The sequence below is a fragment of the Sapajus apella genome, unplaced genomic scaffold (genome assembly GCF_009761245.1).
Source record: "Sapajus apella isolate SASKATOON/1434 unplaced genomic scaffold, GSC_monkey_1.0 scaffold789, whole genome shotgun sequence".
In the NCBI taxonomy this organism is placed as follows: Eukaryota; Metazoa; Chordata; class Mammalia; order Primates; family Cebidae; genus Sapajus; species Sapajus apella.
Genome location: NW_022437715.1, coordinates 5364 through 28225, shown reverse-complemented (window position 1 = coordinate 28225; position 22862 = coordinate 5364). Strand labels below are relative to the sequence as shown.

Here is a 22862-nt window from a genome sequence, read left to right as displayed (position 1 = left end):
GGGAGAAACTGAGGGGCATGGGGGGGAAGACCAAGGGCCAGGGTAGGAGACCTGAGTTGGGAGATTCTGAAAGGCAGGGAGACCAAGGGGCATGCGGGGCACGAAGGGAAATATGGGGAGGAAGAGTCGGAGTTAATGAAAACATCATACTTTTTATATAATTTAAAGAAATAAGTCGGCGTGGTGAGGGGCCACTAGGCTGGCCTCAGAGTGGGGTGGGAAACCTGGCTGTGCCCTGGCCTCCCTCTCCTCACTGCCCCCTTCCCCTGTTCCCCCTCCTGTCTGGGAAGCCCCTCATGGGATGGCCATCAGGGAGCCCCAGGGTCTGGACCACTGGAGGGGCTGGAGAAGGGGAGCAGTGCCCCTTCAAGCCCACAGCTAAAGCTCTGTGAGGGTGGGAAGGTCGTCTCCAGGACACAGCAGAAATGCAGGCACGAGACCTGCCGGAGCTGAGCCAGGACAAAATTGAGAGGGACCTGTGCCCCTGGATGGAGAACGCCAAGGGCTGGGGCACGCTGAGCACTTGCCGCAAGCTGTCTCCACCTGCCTCATCTATTTACCACACAGTGGGCATGGGACATGGGGCAATTACCAGCCTCATTTCACAGATGGGGAGCTGAAGCTCAGAGAAGCAAACCTCAAGACCCGTGGTGGCCCAGCAGTGAGCTGGAGGCTGAAGCCAGCGTCCCTGTCCAGAGCCAAAGCCCCTGCTGGAAGGGCTGTGCCTGTCCCTCTTCTCACCTGTGCCGCAGGTGACCGTGCACTTGGTCCAGGGTCCGTAGTGCCAGAACTCGGGTGGCGGGATCTCGCCATGGCCATCTGCCTCCCTGTGGACGGTGTACTCATAGCGCACCCCGGGGTTGCTGTCCTGGAACAGCAACTGGGCGAGCAGACGGCCCCGTGAGCATGAGGCATCCTCTCCATCCACCCAGCCCTAGAGGAGCTGACCCCAGCCACCTCTGAACTGCAGCTACATCACGGGGCCATTTTAAAGATGGAGAAACTGAGGCAGAGGTTGCAGCAGGTGGGCCTGGTTGAGAGCCAGGCTCTGTGACTGCCCCAGGGCTCACTCCTCCAGGATGAGACCCTGCCATGGGCCTGGGGTCTCCACCTCTGCTCCCCTCTCCTGGGCCTTGGGAAGCAGGCACCTGAATCCAGACAGGCTCGTTGGTGGGACCCGGGGACGCGAGGTTCTCCCAGTTGCCCCTGCATGCGTATGCGAAGGTGGTCCCTGCCACCTGGTAGTCCCTGTACCACTGGATGGTCCAGCCGCCGTTGAGGAAGTACTTCTTTGGGTCCTCGCTCTGCAGTGCCAGGAAGTTAGCAGCCTCCGCCACCTCCTGGATGCGGCTCTCACGTGCGCCAGCTGGGATCAGACCCACGTCCACATACCCTGCCGGCCACAGATTGTGTACAGGTTGTGCTTGGGGTGACAGGGTTGCCTATCCCCACCCGCTGCCCTCACCTCTCTCCCCACTTGCAACGCGCCTGGTGATGCCAAAGGTTCCACCGTTACCTTAAAAGTCTAAGCTCTCCCAATTGCTCAGATATGTCATAGGTCACCAAAACCTCACAGAGGCACCCCAAATCCTGACCCCGTGTCCATACCCCATCACCCCTCTCTTGGGGACCTAAACTGGTCTCATCACAAGGCTGGGTCTACCCAACACTCAGGGCCAGCTGGCATTCTCTTTCTAAAATGCCAGCGTGCTCAGGCCTTTCTCCCGGGTCACCCTCCTCAGCCCACATGGCTTCTTTTATTTACCTGCTTCTGTAACACCCATCACGCACCGGGCACTGCTCACGTGTAAAATGAATAACAACCCTAGGATGTAGGTACCATTGTTGTCCCCATTTCACAGATGAGGAAAGTGAGGCAGGCAGAGATAGCAACATGAATGAGCATCCTGCTGGGATCTGAGGACAACGGGGTTTTCCTCAGGAAACCTTCCCTGACTTCCCCAGGCCAGGAGTGTCTTCCTCGGTGCACCCAAAGTCCTCCGGGCCTACCTGCACTGCATTGGCCACACAGAAGATTCTATCCCCTGAGGGACTGAACGATTCACCTGCATGTCCCCATGACCTAGCACAGTCAGCACTTGAACAACGTGTGCAAAGCAGACCCAAGGTGAGGGCGTGGAACTGAGGATCACAGAAGCTTCGGAGGAGGAGAAGACCACCATCCTCCTAGAGGCCCAGGGGCTGCACACAAGCTGAGCTGGACCTGCCTGGGGTCTCTGGGACAAGAGGTCTCCCCACGGGGACTGGTCTCTGCACTTGGGTTAGGGGCCCCTGACTCCTACATGAATTCCACCACAGCAAGGCTTCCCTGCTTAGCCATCTATGGCTGGGTGGGGACCACTAGGCCAATGGGGGGACCCGGGGCAGATGGGGAAGTGGCCACCAGGTAAAGAGCAAACCTGTCCCCCACAGTGGTCCCACCCCATACCCAGGCCCTCGGCCTCCACGAAGGTCTCGCTCACGGTGTGGCAGGTGGAGCCATTGCTGTGGCACACGCCACAGCGGTCCTCCATGGCACCGGAGTTAATCTCGAAGTCACAGCCCACATTGTGCAACACACAAGGGAGGGGAGGCCCGTGGTACTGGCAGTCAGCCCTCTGTGGCCCTAGCCCTGGGGGCCAGCCAGGGTCAGGAGGAGACAGCTGGAGTGGGGGTCGGGATGCCTCTCTCTGGCCCTGCCCCACCCCAGCTGTGCCTCTGACCCAGGTGAACTTCTCTACGTCCCTGAACCTCAGTGTCCTCAGATGTGAGAGGGGGAGACCCGCCCCTCCCTTAAAGGTATGTCTCGAGCATCACATGTGACAAGAGAAGAGAGTTCTGCAAAGGCTGCGGGCAGGCAGGGACCTGATTCACCATGGGCTCCTGACCAGCACGTGCAGGGAATCTGAACATCAGAGGTGCTGGGGGTGGGCCCCTCCCTGCTGGTCCCCCTCTGAGCCCAGGTCGGACACCCCAATGGCTTAGGGGGCTAGAAGCAGGGGCAGGTAGGTGGCTGGGGAGATGGGCAAAGACGAGACGCCTTCGGGGCTAGAGCCCTTCATGTCACCTGTGCCACCTCATTTGACCCCTTCTATCAGGGAGGAAACCACTGCCTGGGGTCAGCCAGCTGGCAAGAGATCAAGCCCCTGCCTGGGTTCCGGTGTCCCGGCTGGGGCAGTGCTGGCACAGTATCCAAGGAGACGAGGGGCAGCGAGCCCTGACTGGCAGGGGTCTCCAGTGCCAGGAGGCCTGGTATGGGCTTTGCCTTAGTGGTATAGAGGGTGGGGTCTGGGAAGCCCAATGGCAGAGCATGGGGAGGGTGGCCAGAGGACCAGGAGGGACCCAGGGGACAACCTGGGGCCTGCCAGTGGGGCTGGGGGCGGGTGGTGCTGGGAGAGCCTCTTCCCGACCAGGCACACCTTGCAGATGCCACTGATGCAGAGGTCCTGGCTGACCCTGCCCTGGTAGCAGGGGGTGCCATCAACCACAGCGTCCCACAGCTTCTTGGCAAAATACTCATTTGAGGGCCGGCAGTGCAGCTCACAGGTGTTCACTGGGGGCCAAGTAGAAGAGCCATCAGTGACAGCCGGGGCAGGAGTTACGGAGGCCACCAGGAAGACCCCTCCACAACACACATCCATGGCAGGCTGGAGGCTCTGGCTGGGCTGGTAGCTATCTGCAAGGCTGCAGACTGGGGAGCTGGGAGGAGCAGCAGCCCCAGGGCACAGAGGGGGCGGCCCAGGCTTGGGGTGGAGACTGAGCCTCCTGCTGCATCACAGGGTAGCCTTGGGCGCACACAGCCCCAGCCCTCTGAGCCTCAGTGTCCCCATGGGAGGCAGCACCCACCATCATTGACCACAGGCACCCATGTGTGCAGCTTGCCCTTGTAGAGCATAGCGTCAAATTGGCTGCACTAGACATGGCGGAAGGAGGGGCAGGCTTGTAGGTTGCAGAGGCAGAAACGCTTCCGCTTGCCCACGCAGTACTTGCCCTTGTATTTGGGCCTGTGGGGAGATGCAGGGAGGGCCCGGTGAGTGCTACTACGTGGCCACAGCCCGGAGTGAGGGGCTGCCTCCTGTACCCGCACCCCAAGATCCCTGCCACCCAGCTCTGTGCACATGCTCTCCTTCCATGGGCTGCCCCTGCTCTGACCCAGACACACCCTCCCTGTTTGTAAGGACCTTCGGGGCAGTGGCAGCAGGAAGCCTGAGCTCTCTCCCCAACCTACTGTGTGACTGTGGGCAAGTCTCTGGCCAACCCCTGGGCCTCAGTTTCCTCATCTGTAAAATGGGGTTGAGGCTGACTCTGCAGAGGGCTGTTGAGAAGCTGTGACAAGCTGCAGGCATGACTGGCACTGACTGGGGGGACTGCTCCGAGTCCCCAGCCCACGACACCAGCGTCCTAATGAACCCTTGAGTCCTCAGCCTCCCTCCTGGTGGCAGTTCCCCCAGCCCGGGTGTAAAAAAAAGCCCCCAGGGCCCCAGCCAGCTGAGAGGTCTGCCAAGTCACAGCTCCTGAAACCCTCCCCATCTAGGCCAGGGTAGCTGGACCCAACCCGGTTCAGACCTGGAGGTCTGGAGGCAGGGAGGTCACAGGGCCCTTGGTGGGGCTGGCTGTGAACCCCATGCCTTCCCTGGGTGGCCTTGTGAAGAAGAAATCAGCTGGGCAGTGCCTCGGTCTACGGTACTGCTGGGCTCTGCGCCTCACCACATTCTCACATCCCCCTGTTTAAACGGGGAAACGGAGGCCCAGAGAAGGGGTGAAGAGGGGATTCAAACCCTGAGCCATCTAAGGTCCAGGGCCCATGCTCTTCCCCATTGCCCTCTCCGTCCTCCCTCTAGCCGGCAGCTGCTTTGCCATGTGGCCTCTGATGAGTCTCTCTAGTCTCTAGGCCTCAGTGTCCCCCTCTCTGCAAAGGGGTCAGCAATGGGGACCTGTCAGCCCCAGAACCCTCCTTGAAAGTGACTCAAGGTGGCCTGGACACTCGGACTGACCGTTATGAGGACACTTCTAAGAGCCAGAGGCTGGGACAGAATCAAGCCCCTGCAATCGGCTGACTGCTTGGGTCCCTCTGTCCCATTGCCCAGGGCACCCTGGGCCCTACACTCAAGCAGGCTGCGTGCACTGCCGCTCAGCGCTCTGCACGCCCATGCCACAGCTCCACGAGCAGATGGACCAGATGCTCCAGCTAGACCAGCCACCGTCCACGGCCTCAGGCCGGAAGCCCACGGGTACCCACTCCCCATTGAGACACCACTACTGAGACAGATGGAAGTAGAGCCACCCCCACCCCCAAGCCTATCAGTCATCCTCACCCTAGTGAGAACAAGGTGGGTGAGAAGGCCACGGAAAGCACAGAGAGGAAGGATGGAAGGTGAGAGAGGCCCCTCCCAATCATCACCATCACATGTGGCCCAGGCCGCAGGGCGGAGCTGAGCAGGGAGTAAAACAGCCCACATGCCAACTCAGCTGAAGACACCCAGGGAATCATGGAATCAAGCCCTGTGCCCAATGCCTCCACTTTGTAGACGGGGGCTTGGGCTGCAGAGAGTGGGGGTCTGCTAGGAGCACAGCAAAACTGTGAGCTGGGACTGACGCCCAGGCCCGGACACAGCAGGAGGTCTGGCCTCTCCCTCCCACTGCTGGGACTGGGCACCTCCTACCTTGTTCTCCCCACACCAGGTGCCGTCCACGGCTGCATCCAGCTTGGAGTGACAGGTGGTCCCGACAGAGCACCAAAGTGTGCGGCAGACATTCTGCAAGGAGGGGGCACAAGCCACACCCTCACCCCATCCCACCTCCGTGCCACCAGCTGCCCTGCCCCCACCCTGTCCCCAAGGGCCCCCTGGACACCCTTCTACATGGCAGGGGTCCACAGACCCCCAGAGGTCCCTTCTGTGTCTGCTCCCACCTTCCTCTCCAGACCCTGTGGTGGTGTAGGGGGCCCGGGGCTGTGCTGCTCACACCACTCCCCAGCTGCCCACCCCTCTTCCAGCCCAGACCCGCCTCTGGAAACACCCCCGTTAGAAGATCACTCCAGGCAGTCTTCTCCAGGATAAACAGACCCTCCCCACACGAATTCCTTTCCACCCCCCCTCTTTTTTTTTATTTGAGACAGAGTTTCGTTCTTGTTGCCCAGGCTGGAATGCAATAGCGCATTCTCGGCTCACTGCAATCTCCGCCTCCTGGGTTCAAGCCATTCTCCTGTCTCAGCCTCCCAAGTAGCTGGGACTACAGGCATGTGCCACCATGTCCAGCTAATTTTTTGTATTTTTAGTAGAGACAGGGTTTCGCCATGTTGGCCAGGATGGTCTTGATCTCTTGACCTCGTGATCCACCTGCCTCAGCCTCCCAAAGTGCTGGGATTACAGGCATGAGCCACCACGCCTGGGCCTTTTCCCTCTTAAAAGCCAGCCCCAGGGAGGCTAAGGGACTTGTCACAGTGGATCCGTGATTGACCCAGAATTCAGAGCCGGGTCTGTGGCTGTCCATCCTTGGCCTCTCCCACAGGCCTCTGACGTGTCACAGTATCATTTGGGGGCACAGCCCAGGCCAAGCGAGGTTCCTCCCAGGCTGGCACCCACTGGCTGGTGAGGGCTGCCCCCTGAGCCCTCCTGCTGGGTCCCCACACCCTGGTACCCACCCCAGCCCACTCACATCCGTGTTGTCGCAGAAGGCAGAGTAGGCCCCGTACTGGAGGCGGCACTGGTGGCTCACATCATAGAGGACGCTGGGTGGCACTGAGGGGAAGTCGATGATGTCCTTGGCAGGAGAATCATCCAGGCACAGGCCCCACCTGCGGCTAGAGATGGGATGGGAGCAAGGAGAGTGGGGCAGCCTGTGAGACCCATCGGAGAGGCCTCGGCTGGGCTGGGAGGGGAGGAGGGAATGGCACAGAGCCCCACCAATGTCGTAGAACTCCAGCCCCCTACTTGACTCAGCCACCCTGCAGCCAGCAGCAGAGGCCCTCCCGCCCACGCTCATCTCACCTCCTGGGCACACCAGCTCAACAACCCCAGCCCCAGTGCCCGGCCTCTGCACACGCTGCTGCCTCCACCCCACTCCTCTTGCCCTACTGCTGCAGCCTCCCCTCCAGATGCAGCGCCAGGGTCCTTCCCTCTGAAGCCTCCTGGATCACCAAGCCCTCTTGTGGCCCTGCTCTCCAACCCTGCAGCCTGCATCCCTGAGCGCAGACCCTGGAGCCAGGCCCGACAAGGATCTGGAGAACATCACATCACAGTTGACACAACAGAGCCTCCGATGGCCCCACCCAGGCAGAGACCTCGGGTCACCTATGGAAGGACGAGGTCTGGAAAGCAGCCCTCCCTTGGGAGAGAGCCCAGGCAGCCGTGCCTGTCCCCCTGCAGGAGTGGCCTCAGCCTCCGTCACACCCTATCTACTCTTGCCTTCCTCCAGCCGCATTCCCTGGCAGCAGTGGCGGGGAACCGGGCAGACAAGAGCAGGCACAATCTGTACCCACCAGACACTCCTGCTGCCGCGATGTGGTGAAGACGAGGCTGCCCGCCTAGACACAACACCACGAGGTGGGGGCATGCAGGCGGGGGGCCCTGGGGAGGGCGGCCCAGGCCCAGCTGACACTTGCTTCTGCCCCTACCTCACTCTGCGTGGCCCTCAGGCATGGCTATTGTGTCTGGGCCCAGTGTCCATCCTGCTGCACCTGCTGGACCTTAGGCTGGCACCACTACAGCTTAGCAGCAGGAGTGCCCTGGCATACTGACCGGCCCACCTCTCGACTCCCTGCTGTCCTGGAGAAACTGGAGGAAAGTTTGGGGGGGCCTTCTAGGGGCAGCAGTTCTGGGGAGAATTGAACCACATGGACAATCAGGGCTGAGATGACCCCCGCAGCCACGACTTGGGCAGAAGCAACAGAGGGAGGCAGGACCCACGGGACCTGGGGCCTCTAGCCAGGCAGGGGCGATGGGGAAGCACAAACCCTCCAGTATCCTGTCTGGGAGGTCTCAGGGCAGGTGGTGCCAGGCCTGAGGGCCAGGATGAGCCACAGTCTTGGGTGGGCCAGGCAGGGATTGCACACGGAAGAAAGCAGAGGTGATAAATCCCAGAGTCCAGCAGGGAGAGGAGAAGGAAACACTACAGATGTGGAGAGGCTGGAAGAACATGAAAGAGTCAGGAACAGCCAGTACCGCCGAAGGCAAGTGTGGAGCGAGGCTGGCTCAGACCGTAGGCCCCCAAAGCCCAGATTTCAGAGCAGGGGGCCTGGCAGCTGGGAGATCCAGGCTGGGTGGGCGGTCTGTGTGGTCTCCTAAGTCCCCTGGCCAGTGACAGGCCCCTGGCTGTGCCCAGAGCTGCGGAGAAGAAAGCCAAGGTGACCAAACTCCTACTGAGGACCCTGGAATCCTCCTGGAGTCACCCAGACTGCCCTGCTGGCTGGAAACAGATCCCTCTAACATTGGGAGTGGGCAAAGGAGCAGCTGCTGCATGCAGTCCTAGTGCCCAAGATGACAACGTGCCAGGCTGGTCCTGGGCACCGGGTGCACACCCTCTTATTCACTCCTCACAACCCCGTGCCAGGCTGGTCCCAGGCACCAGGGGCACACCCTCTCATTCGCTCCTCACAACCCCGAGATGGCCACGTGCCAGGCTGCCCCGCGCACCGGGTGCACACCCTCTCATTCGCTCCTCACAACCCCTAGGTGGTCACGTGCCAGGCTGCTCCCGGGCACCAGGTGCACACCCTCTCATTCGCTCCTCACAACCCCAAGATGGCAACATGCCAGGCTGGTCCCGGGCACCGGGTGCACACCCTCTCATTTGCTCCTCACAACATTCCAGGCGGACTGTACCATCATGTCCCCTCACACACTCAGGACTCATCCGTCACTTGCCCTGGGATACACACAAGAGGAACGTGATGGCCAGGATCTCAAGCCAAGTCCAGGCTGCCTGCACCAGGCTGTGTCTGCTCACTGGGCTGCCCCCAGGGCAGGGCTCCTCCCATTCAACCGTGAGCCCGGCCTCAAATACTTCACCCCAAATACAAGTTTAAAACCGTGGCAGCCGAGGCCTGGCAGGGAGAAAGGAGTGTCCCAAGTGCTCCGGCAGCTTGGGGCTCCCTGAGCCTCCCTGGGCCTGCACCCAGGGCAGAGTGTCAGCAGACAGTGATGGGGTCAACTGGCCCTAGGCTCCTTCCTTCCTCTAGCATTCCACGGTTCGAGGACATAGGTGGGGGCTCACCCATCCTAGCTAAGGGGTCTTCTGACCCGGTGGCTGAGGGATCCAATGCTCCTCACCCCAGCACCAACAGTCCGGCAGAAGTCAGGAGCACGAGACGACCCTTACCAAATCCAGGGCAGGAATCAGGCCAGGTACTGTCTTGGGAGTCAGAAACCCACGTTTTTACTTTTTGACTGGCTGTAGATGCTTGCGGTCTTGGGCCTTCACGTCCTCATCTACAAGAGGCCGATCCCAAGCTACAGAAGTATAAATAGCAGTGTCTTCTTGGGAAAAATCACACAGGCGGCCGGCAGCCAGACCTTCCTTCTTCTGACAGGCTCACTGCCAGGTCCTCTGCGCGGCCGACACACCCAGATCCCCAAGCCAGTCAGCCCTTCCCCTCCACACCCCTCCTCAGGCTAATTATAGCGGGTCTGGGCAGTCCCATAAGAGGTCGGAGCAGACAGTATGTGACTCGGGTCAGAAGCCTCACTGTAACCTGGCGACAGCAAAGCGCTGCCCACTACCAACAGACGAGACCTGGGGGTCCACTCCCCTGTACTCCCGCCTCCAGGATCTGGTCATGGAGTCGTTGGATGGGGGGTCCAATGTGACGTGAGCCAAAGAAAGATGTGCCAAGCTGAGCATGGTGGCATGCACCTGTAAAGCCTATAGTTCCAGCTACCCAAAAGGCTGAAGTGGGAAACTACCTTTAGCCCAGGAGCTCAAGGATTCAGTGAGCTATGATCTCACCACTACACTCTAGCATAGGAGACAGAGTGAGCCCTCTATCTCTAAAAAGAAGAAAGGGAAAAATGTGTTACACTTCGTGGGGTATAGAGAACACACAAAAACAATATTTAATTGTTCACGTATCAAAAGCAACAATGGGCTGGGCGCAGTGGCTCACACCTGTAATACCAGCACTTTGGGAGGCCAAAGTGGGAGGATCATGAGGTCAAGAGTTTGAGACCAGCCTGGGCAACATGCGAAACCACATCTCCACTAAAAATACAAAAAAATTAGCTGGGCGTGGTGTTGGGCACCTGTAATCCCAGCCCAGCTACTTGGGAGGCTGAGGCAGAAGAATCGCTTGAACCCAGGAGGTGCAATGTGAGTCGAGACTGTGCCACCGCACTCCAGTCTCCAGTCTGGAGACAGAGCAAGACTCCGTCTCAAAAAGAAAAAAAAAAGGGGGGGCGGAGGCGGAAACAGGGTGGTGCGCGGTGGCTCCCGCCTGCAATCCTAGCACTTTGAAAGGCCGAGGTGGGTGGATCACCTGAGGTCAGGAGTTCAAGACCAGCGTGGCCATCGTGGTGAAACCCCATCTTAAAAAAAAAAAAAAAAGGAGGTGGGGAACCAGATGAAAGAATTTATCTACTTTAACTTTGCTCAACAGGAGAAAACACTGGGAGAAAAGAATGCTCTGAAGGTGAGGCAAAGGGTCAATCTCTTTCACAAGATCTAGGATGTGCCCCTGAAGCTGCTCCATCCCTCCACCTGCCGGGATGCCACAGGAAGACCAGCCCGCGAGTTTCTTCCCCAGAGCCCACGAGAGCAGGGCTGCGGCCAGCGAGGAATCCAACGCAGGGAACTTAAGCGCTCGGGTGGCCCGGCGCGCCCGCCCCGCTGGCACAGCGAAAGTTGTGGAGGCCCCCGGCGCGCACATCGACCCAGCTGTGTGCCGCGGGTCCCGGACTCACCGCTCGCCCAGCTTGGCGCGGCGCCCTCACCTCGGAAAGGCTGGGTGGACTTGCCCCTGAACCTTGACTTCCTGCTAAACCTTAAACTTTCAGTGCAGATCCCGGCCGCCGCCCCGCCTCGGCACTCACCTCGGAAACGCTGTGTGGACGTCCCGGTAAACCTTAACTCAGCGCGCCGCGGACGCACCAGCCCGACCCAAGGATGCGAGGCCGGCGCCTACCGCGACGCTGACGCCCAGTTCCCGCCGACGCGCCGACCGCGCCTCGGGCGCCACCGTCGCGCTACAGACCCCACGGACGCCGCCGACCATGTCGCAGACGTTCCTGGCATGCCGCAGATGCCGCCGACGCCGTTACCGCATGGGACGCCCCCGTCGCACAGCGGATGCCCCTGACGCGCCGATCTCGCCGCCTACGCCCCCGACGCGCGGACGCCGCAGACCCTCTGGACGCCGACGACCCTCTGGACGCCGACTACGCCCCCGACGCGCGTACCGCGCCGCCGAAGGCACTGACACTCAGCGCCTGGGACGCCGCGGACCCGCCTACCGCGCCACCGACATTCCGACTGCGCTGCCAAAGCCATCCGCGCCAGGGACGCCGCCGAGGCGCCTCGGAATCCGCCGTCGCGCCGCAGATGCCGCGGATGTCCCCAATGTGCCGCGAACGCCGTCAGCCGCTGACACGCGCCAACTGCGCCGCTGACGCCACTAACGCGGTCAGCGTCTGGGACGCCGCCGAACCGCTGACCGCGCAGTGGATGCCCCCGACCAGCCTACCGCGCCGACACTCCCAGGCGCCGCCCATGCTATCCGCAGACGCCGTCAAAGTACCTCCGACGCCGCCGTCACGCCGCAGACCCCGCGGACGCCACCGTCGCCGCGCCGCTGACGTCACTAAAGCGCCAACCTCGGCGCGGACGCCACAGATCCTCTGGACTCAGCCTACGCTGACTGCGCCGCGAACACCCCCTGATGTGCGGACCACGCCGCTAACGTCCCCAACGCGCCTACCTCGCCACCATCGCCACTGATGCTGTCAGCGCCTGGGGCACCGCCAACCCACTGACCGCACCGCGGCCACCGCCAACATTTCCGATGCGCCGACCGCGCTGCTGATGCCATCCGCGCCTGGGACACCGCCGTCACGCCTCGGACGCCGCAGACGGGCCAACTGTGCCGCAGACGCCCCCGACGCAGACCGCGGCGCGGATGGCCCCGACGCACGGATGGCGCCTCTGGCGCCGCCGTCGTGCCGCAGACTCCGCGGACGCCCACGACGCTCTGACCGCGCTGCCGACGCCACTGACGCTGTCAGCGCTTGGGACGCCGCCGAACCGCTGACCACGCCGTCGATGCCCCCGACCAGCTTACCGTGCCGCCGACAAAATCCGACGCGCCGACCGCGCCGCCGACGTCATCCTCACTTGCGAAGCCGCAGAAGTGCCTCGGACGCCGCAGACGCCCCCTGCGCACAGTAGACGCCGCCGACGCCCTTAGCGCATGAGACCCCGTTGACGCGCCTCCTACGCCGCCGATGTGCCGACTGCGCCACGGACGCCCCCAAGGCGCCGACCTTGCCTCAGACGCCGTCCGCGGCAGACCCCGCAGACGCCGTCAGTGCCTGGGACGCCGTGGGCGCCCATTAGGCCCCGACGCCCCTGGGATGCCGCCGAACCGCTGACCCTGCCGCGGATGCCCCCGAGGAGACTACCTCGCAGCTGACGCTCCTGACGCGCGGACCCCGCCGCCGATGACATCAGCGCCTGGGACGGGGACGCTGCCGTCAGGCCGCCGACGCCGTTAGCGCATGGGACGTCGCTGACGCGCCGAGCTCGGCGTGGACGCCGCAGACCCTCTGGACGCCGCTGACGCCGACCGCGCCGCGGACGCCGCTGATGCTGTCAGCGCCTGGGTCGCCGCCAACCCGCTGACCGCAGGTAATAGGCTTGGCTAAGATTCTCTTCTCTTCCTACTTTAGTGGAAAAAATAAGTTAGGAATTCGTCTGAGAGGCTGAAGAACTGTCCTTACCTCATGTTGAGTTGAGGTTGTTGCTTTGGGGTCACAATTTGGCCCAGAGAAAGTCTGTTCTTGTTCTTCTTTTCAGATAGTTTTGCAGGGATTCAGAAATGCGGGAGGTAGTGGTTCCAGTCCTGCACAGCAGGGCCGTGCGCTGACAGCTTTCCCCGGGTATCTGTCAAGTCTGGGGCCACTCGCGGTAACTCGGCATCACCTACACGAAACTGTCAGGAAGGGTAGGCGTGTACATTCAGTTATTTGCCAAGCCTAGCCCCAGTCGGGATGGTTTAAAAAAGTCTTACGAGTAGTCATTCTCTAGTTTGAAAACTTTATACTAATCAAAGAGTAAAATAATGTTGGATTTGTTTCATTTATTCTTTATTTGCCTTTTTTAAAAAGTGTACTTTTCTCTAAATTTTGTATTTTGGAAATTTCAAACCTACAGAAAAGGGGCAAGAATAGTATAGTGAAGACTCATATACGTTTTTATTCAGACCAGTTGTCAACATTCTGCCACATTTGCCTTATTTCTTTGTATGTACACACACATATATGTGGATGTAATGTATTTTCTGAACCGTTGGAGAATTTCTTACAGAAATCATGACACTTTATGCTGCGTACGTCAGTATTTCCTAAGAACAAGACCATTCTTCTACATAGCTACAATATAATTATCATACTCAGAAAATTTAACCTTGATATAGGCTTAGTATCTAATACGCAGTCCACATTCAGAGTTCCTGTTGTCCCAATGATGTTCTGTATAGCTAGTTTGATTCCCCCCAACCCAGGGCTTATGCATTGTGCTTAGTTGTCATATCTCTTAGTCTCTAATCTAGAACAATTGTTTAGCTTTTACTTTTTTTTTTTTTTTTTTTTTTTGAGATGGAGTCTTGCTCTGTCACCAGGCTGGAGTGCAGTGGCGCAATCTCGGCTCACTGCAACCTCCGCCTCCTGGGTTCAAGCGATTCTTCCGCTTCAGCCTCTGGAGTAGGTGGGACTACTGGCGCGTCCCACCACACCCGGCTAATTTTTGTATTTTTAGTAGAGGGGGTTTCATCATGGCCAGGATGGTCTCGATCTCTTGACCTCGTGATCTCCCCACCTCGGCCTCCCAAAGTGCTGGGATTACAGACGTGAGCCACCACGCGCGGCCTAGCTTTTATTTCTTTTTAGCGAGACTGGCTTTTGAAGAATTTAGGACTGCGAATATTCCTCAGTTTAGCCATGATTCTTTTCTCGTGGTTAGATTCCAGTTAAACATTTTTGGCAGGAATACGATATGGATGAATTTCCCCTCTCCTCCCCTCCTCTCCCCACCCTACCCCCCCCTACCCTACCCCGTTTTTTTTTTGCTCTCTTTTTTTTTTTTTTTTTTTTTTGAGACACAATCTGTCATTGCCCAGGCTGGATTGCAGTGGTGCCATCTCAGCTCACTGCAGCCTCTGCTTCCCGGGTTCAAGCGATCTTCTCACCTCAGCCTCCCAAAGTGGAGCTAGAACTTGCTTAGCTAGTTTGTTTGTTTTGTTTTGTTTTGTATTTTTAGAGATGGGGTTTCACTGTGTTGGCCAGGCTGGTCTAGAGCTCCTAGCCTGAAGTGATCCACCTTCCTCAGCCTCCCAAAGTGCTGGAATTACAGGTGTGAGCCTGGATGACATCTTTCTTAGTGCATCACATCAGTGCATGATAATCAGTTTGTATGATCCTTGGTGATATGAAATTTAGTCAATTGGTTAAGGTTGTAGCTGCCAAATCTCTCCATTGCAAAAGGTTCATTTTCCTTTTTATATGTAAGTCATCTGCTGGCTGAAGTTGAGATGTTGACAGTTCTGTTTTCCAGCAATCATTCACTCAGTGGCTGTAGTATCATTTGAGCCTTGCATGAACCAACTCTTACATTGGTAGCTTAAAAATAGTGATTTTTCAGGGCAGGGCACGGTGGCTCATGCCTTTAATCCCAGCACTTTGGAAGGCCCAGGAGAGTGGATCACTTGAGCTCAGGAGTTCGAGGCCAGACCGGGCAATATGATGAAGCTACCTCTCTGCTAAAAATACAAAAATTAGTCAGGCTTGGTGGTACATGCCTGTAATCCCAGCTATGCAGGAGGCTGAGGCAGGAGAACCGCTTGAATCTGGGAGGCAGAAAGGTTGCCCCACTGCACACCAACCTGGCGACAGAATGAGACTCAGTCTCAAAAAAAAAATTACGATTTTCTCTTTGTAAAATTTCTTCTTTATTTCTTGATGGATATTATTTTATAAAGAAGAGCTGTCCTTTCCTTATCTCTGTGCTCCATTTGTTTTTATCAATATGGATTTTCAAAAATCATTATATTATTGATTTCCGTCATTATTTCCTTTACTCCTCAAATTTACCCAGATTCAGTCAGTGGGAACCTGATCGAGCAGTTTCTCTGACCCTTTGCCATATCCCCATCAGTTTTTTTGGTTTCTTTGTTTTTTGTCCTTTCATAGTTTCTGGCACAGTAAGATGTTCTGTGATTACCTTTTACTTTACCTGCCTCAGTCCCAGAATCAGCCATTATCCTAAAGAGCTCCCTGGTTCCTTTCGGTGGGTAATGGCATTGACAAACTGTGATCTGGGCACAAGATGTCTTCATTGCCACATTAATACCTTTTGCTTCTAGGTCCTTTTAAGTGAACAGAGCTAGCAGTGAATATTTTTAAGCATATATGTATATATTTGTATACATATGAAGATTTAATACTGACTTCTGTAATTCTGACTTAACAGTATAGGTTCTTTTTTCCTTCATTTCATATTCGTATCTCCTTGAGAGCCCTGATTACTTACAACATCACTATATTTCAAAATATTTACACATTTGCAGAATAGTATACTATGCAAAAGTAGTTTCAGAATTACTACATAAATACCACTATCAACAGTGAATGTATTCTGTAATGTTTACCTTTTTTTGTAATTCTTTTTATCCTTAAAGTAGTTTTGTGATTCTTTTTATCCTTAGGGTATTTTGCACTGACAGTGTTCAGTTAGTGAGTTCAAAAATTATTTGGATTAATTTGTTTTATTTTCTGGGTGGTTTTATTATCTATTTACTATATAGATTCATTTGTTGATATTAGGATTCAATTTTAGGTTTTTTATGTCCCATTAATTGACAAGCTGACTTACATATTAGGAATTAAACGTTAACACAGTTCAAAACTCCAGTATATAAAATGATATACTCAGATGTCCCATCTCTTTCCCTATCCCCTCTCTCCTGTTTCCACTCATCTCCTGAAGGTAATCAGTTTCATTTCTTGGTTATTCTTCCTGTGTATCTTTTTGCAAAAATCGACAAATGAATCATCTGTGTATATGTAATGTATATATGTATATTCTTATTCCCTAATGTAAAACCTATTACCTTAGATGTATTCTTAAGCATGTAGCTTGTTTTCCTTAACATAGTCTCAGGATTTCTAAATCACGCCATATAAGTTGATAAAAGATCATCCATATTCCTTTTTTACGTCAGTATATAGTTTCATTTGTGAATATACTATACTTTATTCAGTCTTTTCTTTATAGAATGCAGGATGACTGTGGTATTTAGCTCTTATAAATAATGCAACAAAGAACAACCTGTGTATATGTTTTATTTTTTTCTTATTATTGGAATGTGTCCTCAGTAAATTCCTCAAAGAAGGCAGCTGATATCACATTATGTTCATAGCAATTAAAACTAGCACTCTATTTTCATTTTAGGAGACTTGAACACAGTGGCAGGGCTGGAAAAGAACTGAGTAATGCCAAAGAGGAACTTGAACTCATGGCTAAAAAAGAAAGTCAGGTGAGTTTTCTAGTCAAGTCTTAATTTTTAAATCCCTATTATTTTTTCTTTCAAAATAGTTTCTATTTAAAAGTGTATAATTCTCCAAGTAGAATACCTGAGTCCAAATGCCAGGTATGACCTTTTTCTTTTTAGGGAAATATATACGTTATTTTTTATATACATTATCTTAACAAGATGCTCCTGTTTTTATACTGGGACCATTAAAACTTACTAAGTGCTGGAAAAACACAACTCTCACTCCCCATTGCTAATTGGACTAAAACAACTAACTGTAAAGGCCGGGTGTGGTGGCTCACACCCGTAATCCTGACACTGGGAGGCTGAGGTGGGCAGATCACTTGAGGTCAGGAGTTGGAGACCAGCCTGGCCAATAAGGCAAAATCCCATCTCTACTAAAAATACAAAAATTAGCCGGCTATGGTGGCGGGTGCTTGTAATCCCAGCTACTCGGGAGGCTGAGGCAGGAGAATCACTTGAACCTGGGAGGCAGAAGTTGCAGTGAGCTGAGATCATGCCATCAGACTCCAGCCTAGGAAAGGAGCAAAACTCCGCCTCCAAAAATAATAATAATAGTAAATAACTAGTGTAAATAAGAAATACTGTGTGATTGCTGCTTAGAGTTATGACATTAGACCCATGAAATTAGTTTTAGAAACATGAAAGGAGAAACTTGAGTATAGTCAATGTTGAGTATTCATATGCAATGTACTGTGCTGGGTATTTAAATTAGCACTAATGCTTAAAACTCTATATGAAGTAAATGGTATCAGCCCCATTATTATAGATGAAGAAGCTGAAACACTGATTTCTCTTATAGAATGAGAGTGGAGAATAGTCGTGTAACTAATAAATGCCAAAGCTTTGATTCAAACTCCTGTCTTTTGTGACTTCACATAATTCCTAAGATTCATTTTTCCCATCTTATGCTTTAACTCTCTCGAGCATAGACTTTTCATCAGTTCTTTTACAAGACACCATTCAGCTTTAGAGATTCACACCCCCCATCTTTTCTATATATATTTTCTTTTTCTGTTCCTAGAACAGAAAAAGTCTGGTGTACCTACAGAGTCACGAGTGAGGAGTAAAATGGCTGATATTCAAGTTGGAAAAGCAGGCAGGAACCAGATCACTAGGTTTGTTAAAAGAATTAAATATAGACAGGAAATATGTGTTTCCTAAATATATACACAGCTAGTTGCATATTCAACTGTGATGTTGAGGAAATAGGACCACAGTGCAGAGTTAGAGACTTGTTTGTTGCACTGGCATCTCTTTTAGAAGATCAGTCAGTGTCGTGGCTTCCTAAATTAACTTCAGCTAGCTAGTCTAAATAGCTCCTTAGGTTTTTTCATACCTTTTGCCATAGCTAGATCTGTAATACGGAACCTGTGATTGTATTTGTGATGGAATTAACATATTTTATCTTTTGATTTTATTACCATATTTCTGCTTACAAACAGATTCATGTTTTTGACTCAGTTAGTTTTTAGGATATGAGAATGTGTGGCATTGAAGAAATACCAGTTTTTAAAATCCCCTAGTCTCCGTTACTTTCTGTGGTTCTACCTTAGCCGTTATCTGATTATTCATGGCAGGTATTTTAGTTTCCACATGCTCTTCTGTTTTTCTCACATATACCAAATCCAGAGTAATGTTACTTTTTGGTTCTGTCCTGTTTTCAGGATCATGAAATTCTAATGCCTATGAATGGGTGTTTTGAAGGGGTGATATTTAGCTATTGCTAACTTGCTTTAAAGGGTTTATTTAAAATAACTTGCCCTTACCATGAAGACTGTATTGATATGCAGCATCTGCTGGGAAGACATTATAGCCTCGTGGCTCTGAGTCAGCTTCCCCGAGTCCACATTCTAGATTTACCACTTACGAGCTAGCCCTGTGATTTTTGAACAAGTTCCTTAATTTTTCTCAATCACCTTGTCTGTAAATTGAAGAGTAGAAGTCACTTTATGTATAAATCAAAGAGGAGTTATCTCATAGGATTGTTGTGAGGATTCACTACTTCATTCATTAGCTGTATGGGAACCTTCTCTCAACTTGAGCTAGGGCTGGGGATAAGGTAGTGAATGAAATCAGCAAGATCTCTGGCTCTATGTAGTTAATTTCCACTGGGGAGATACAGACAATAAACAGATCGATATAGTTATAGATGATAGTAAGTGATATGAGGGAAACGATAGAAAGTAACATGGATGGAGGTCATCTTAAATAGGGTGGCCAAAGAAGGCTTCTCTGAGCAGATGACACGTAAGCTGGGACCTGAGGATCAGAGAAAGACAGCGCTGGGAAAGATATTTCAGGCAAAGGGAGTAGTAGCTGTAAAGGCCTAGAGTTAAGAGAAAGTCTGGTGTTCCTAGAACAGAAACAGTCGAGTGTACCTACAGAGTCGTGAGTGAGGAGTAAAATGGCAGATACTAAAGTGGGAAAAGCAGGCAGGAACCAGAGCACTGGTTTTGTTAAAAGAATTAACTATATACAAAGCATATGTTAGAGAGCCTGTGGCATAGTAAACGTTAGCAGGTGTGGATATTATCATGATTTTTTTTTTTTTTTTGAGACAGAGTCTTGCTCTGTCACCCAGGCGAGAGTGCAATGGCATGATCTCCACTGACGACAACCACCACCTCCCCGGTTCAAGTGATTCTCCTGCCTCAGCCTCCTGAGTAGCTGGGATTACTGGCATTCACCACCATGCCTGGCTAATCTTTATATTTTTAGTAGAGGCGAGGCTTCACCATTTGGGTCAGGCTGGTCTCGAACTCCTGACCGCATGATTCACCCACCTGGTCTTCTCAAGTGTTGGGATTACAGGCGTGAGCCATGGCGCCCAGCCTATGATGAGTTTTAATGAACTTTGTCATAACCAAGTATTTATCATTTTCTGTTGAGAACACTGAAAGTTGAGGGCATGTAGTGCTAGCCCTTGGCAGGATTCCTTCAGAGGTGGTGGCATGTTCTTCCATCTGGAGGCATGTACTGTTTGGTGATCTCTTGTGATGTTAGCAGCTTTTGGGGTTTGATGCCTAATCCATTAATTCATTAAGGGTTGCAAAATGGAGATATCCTAATGCTATCATTTTTTTCCTCTATTAGCTGAAGTACTTACATAAAAACTTTATCTCTTATTGCTTCTGCTAATGGTCACCATTCTTTTTCAGTATCATAATAAGCTTGTTAAACAAATTTGATGTGTTTTATGGTGCCAGTTATGGTGGAAGATGTCATTAAAAACAACTGTTACATCTTCCCATAAAACATTGTTTGTTTGTTACTATACTGCATGGATATTTTTATTTGATCTTGTAGAGCTCTGTTCTTATCTCGTTTTCTCTTGCATTACTGGCTGATACTGATAAGATTTGCAAAAGCATTTGTCTCTGTCTTGAAATGTAAACATGGCAGATATTGTTTCCTCTATTCACAGTTGGAACTTTCTGCTCTACAGTCCATGACGGCTGTGCAAGAAGAAGAGCTGCAGGTGCAGGAAGAAGAGTTTCAGGTGCGAGACGAGCTGCAGATGCAAGGAGAGCCGCAGGTGTGGGAGGAAGAGCTGCAGGTGGGGGAGGAAGAGCCACAGGTGGGGGAGGAAGAGCCACAGGTGGGGGAGGAAGAGCCGCAGGTGCAGAAGGAAGAGCCTCAGGTGCAAGAAGAGCTGCAGGTGCGGGAGGAAGGGCTGCAGGTGCAGGCTGCTGATATGGAGCCTCTGACCAGGAAAATACAGAGTAAAGAAGACCTCATGAAGGTCCTTCCAAAGTTTTTGCAGACCATTGGAAATGTTCACATCTCAGATTGCCTGTAGGGCATCTTCAGACAGTATTTGCACACAATGACTCCCTTGCCCGGTGCTTATCAATATCTTACTTGAAAGTATAGGCAGACTGTTTCAAGAACATTTGTCTGTGTTTGTCAACTGCATAAAACTTTGATTACTATTGTCATGTTTACACTTGCTTTTTGACTTCTAGGACCTGCAAATACAACTGATTTTCCTGAAGACATGCCAGCTGTGGAATGCCTGACCCAGGAAGTATTACTTCTTTGGGAAAAAGTTGCTTCAGTAGAATCCCAGGATCAAGAAATACCAGGAAACCAAAGACAACAGGTAAGTTATTGGAATATAGAGTCACTCTCTCACACACACACACACACACACACACACACACACACACACACACACACTCTCACTCTCTCTCTCTCTCTCTCTCTCTCTCTGTGTCCATATATATATATAGAGAGAGAGAGTCTCACTGTGTCACCCAAGCTGGAGTGCAGTGCTACAATCATGGCTCACTGCAGCCTCAAACTCATGGAGCTCAAGGAATCTTCCTGCCTCAGCCACCTGAGTAGCTGAAGCTGCAGGTGCATACCACTACACCCGACACAAACTTGTTTTTCTACTGTGAAATAAACCATGGTATTGGTTTTTCATAAATGTTATTTCATCAGGAAACTGCTCTGAAGTTTCCTACTTTGGTCATTAGCAGCTATAGATGCCTCTTTCTGACATGTGTGGTTCTGTAAAGAGCAGCAGTTCTTTTGGACACATACCAATAGTTATCCCTCACACTCATGTGTAAGTCACCTCCCTCTCAACTGAATCTTTCTCCTCTGGCTGCATTTAACCATGTTCAAATTTCTCCCAGTTGAAAAAAAAAGAGAAAGAAACCTCTGCTTTTGCCCCAACTTTCTTTGTAGCTACAGCCCATTTAACCTTTCTTTTCCAAAAGACTCACTTGCCTGTACTCTCTGTCTCCATTAGCATCTCTCTTACTAACTACTCACCCCACTCCATTCTGGCTTTCAACTCTACCTTCAACAAATCTCTGTTGGTTATACATGATCATAGCTCGTTATCTTTATAGCACTATTACACTCATAATGACAAACGTCTATGATTAATGAACATCTTTTTCTCCACTAGATAGTAGGCTTTCCCTTAGAACCTGGAATGGAGTCTTTCCCATGGAAAGTGCTCAATAAATATGTATTGAATGAATGAAGAATACTGGTAATTCCTATTATATGTGTTTCCCTCTTGCCTGTCCCGCTTCCCTCTTACTCCTTTCCCTTAGCTGCTTTCCTGTGCTTCTAGCTTCTCTCTTTTATTCTTTTTGCTCCTGTGTTTGAATTCCAACTTACAGGATTTTAAAGATTAAAAAAATAATATGATATTGATTTGAAAACTATGCAATACTATCAAAAACTTAAGTACTAACATAGCAGGCTTTTGAAATCATAGCACGTGCTAATGCATTTTCCTGCTTCTTGGGAAAACTATGCAATACTATCAAAAGCTTAAGTACCAACATAGCGGGCTTTTTAAGTCATAGTACGTGCTAATGCATTTTTTTGTTTCTCAGGGTTAACTGTGGCTTCATGTCTCACTGCGCCATTTGTGTATTGCTTCTTCTCTCTTCTTTTCGCAGTTGCTGCTGATGCTAGAAGGACTAGTAGATGAACAGAGTTGGCTCAGTGAGGACTTACAGCAGAGATGGCTCTCTAGCAGTCTGGTGAAGTTCCATGCCCATCGAGAGAGGTAGGAGAATGGCTATTTTTCCTTTTATTCTTTGTTGAAATTTTTATTTCTTTTACTATTCTTTTTATGCCTTTTCTTTTTCATTAAGTGCAGATGCTTATGATACTGAACAGAGAATAAAAACAGGGACAATGACTGGGGCTACCCACGTTGTCATTTGTTTTATGGATTGCTCTGAGCCTTGGTGTGGAAATCTTAAGTCAGAAATAGTGCCTGTTTCACACAGCGATTGCAGAGATCAAATGAGAAGACAGCTTTGGTGTCTAAAACAATGCCTTGCATATGGTCAACACTCAATATATGTTCCCTTCCTTTTGTGACCCATGTCCTGTTAAAGGCTGTTCTATTATAAAAGTAAGGCTACACCCTGTCTCTACTGAAAATATAAAAATTCACAGGGCATGGTAGTGTGTGCCTGTGGTCCCAGCTACTTGGAAGGCTGAGGCAGGAGAATCACTCGAACCCAGGAGGCGGAGGTTGCAGTGAGACAAGATTGTGCCACTGCTCTCCAGCCTGGTGACAGAGAGACTCCATCTCAAAAAAAAAAAAAAAAAAAAAAAAAAAAAA

The 22862-nt window shown here is 52.2% G+C and overlaps 1 protein-coding gene and 1 long non-coding RNA gene across 2 annotated transcripts; one reads left to right on the top strand and one right to left on the bottom strand.

Annotated features, from left to right (window-relative positions):
- Positions 1 to 291: 291 nt before the first annotated feature.
- LOC116546349 (A disintegrin and metalloproteinase with thrombospondin motifs 7-like) lies at positions 292 to 3895 on the bottom strand. The gene is made up of 6 exons (XM_032272641.1): positions 3847 to 3895; positions 3420 to 3553; positions 3151 to 3265; positions 2450 to 2632; positions 1149 to 1393; positions 292 to 880 (listed from the first exon to the last, which is right to left on the bottom strand). Exons 1-6 carry the CDS (start codon positions 3893 to 3895, stop codon positions 557 to 559), a joined length of 1050 nt encoding a protein of 349 aa, XP_032128532.1. The 3' UTR covers positions 292 to 556.
- A 12629-nt stretch (positions 3896 to 16524) lies between these two features.
- LOC116546348 lies at positions 16525 to 21922 on the top strand. The gene is made up of 4 exons (XR_004266681.1): positions 16525 to 16738; positions 20184 to 20258; positions 20725 to 20861; positions 21681 to 21922. It is a non-coding gene; the product is annotated as an uncharacterized LOC116546348 (long non-coding RNA).
- The last annotated feature ends 940 nt before the right edge of the window (positions 21923 to 22862 follow it).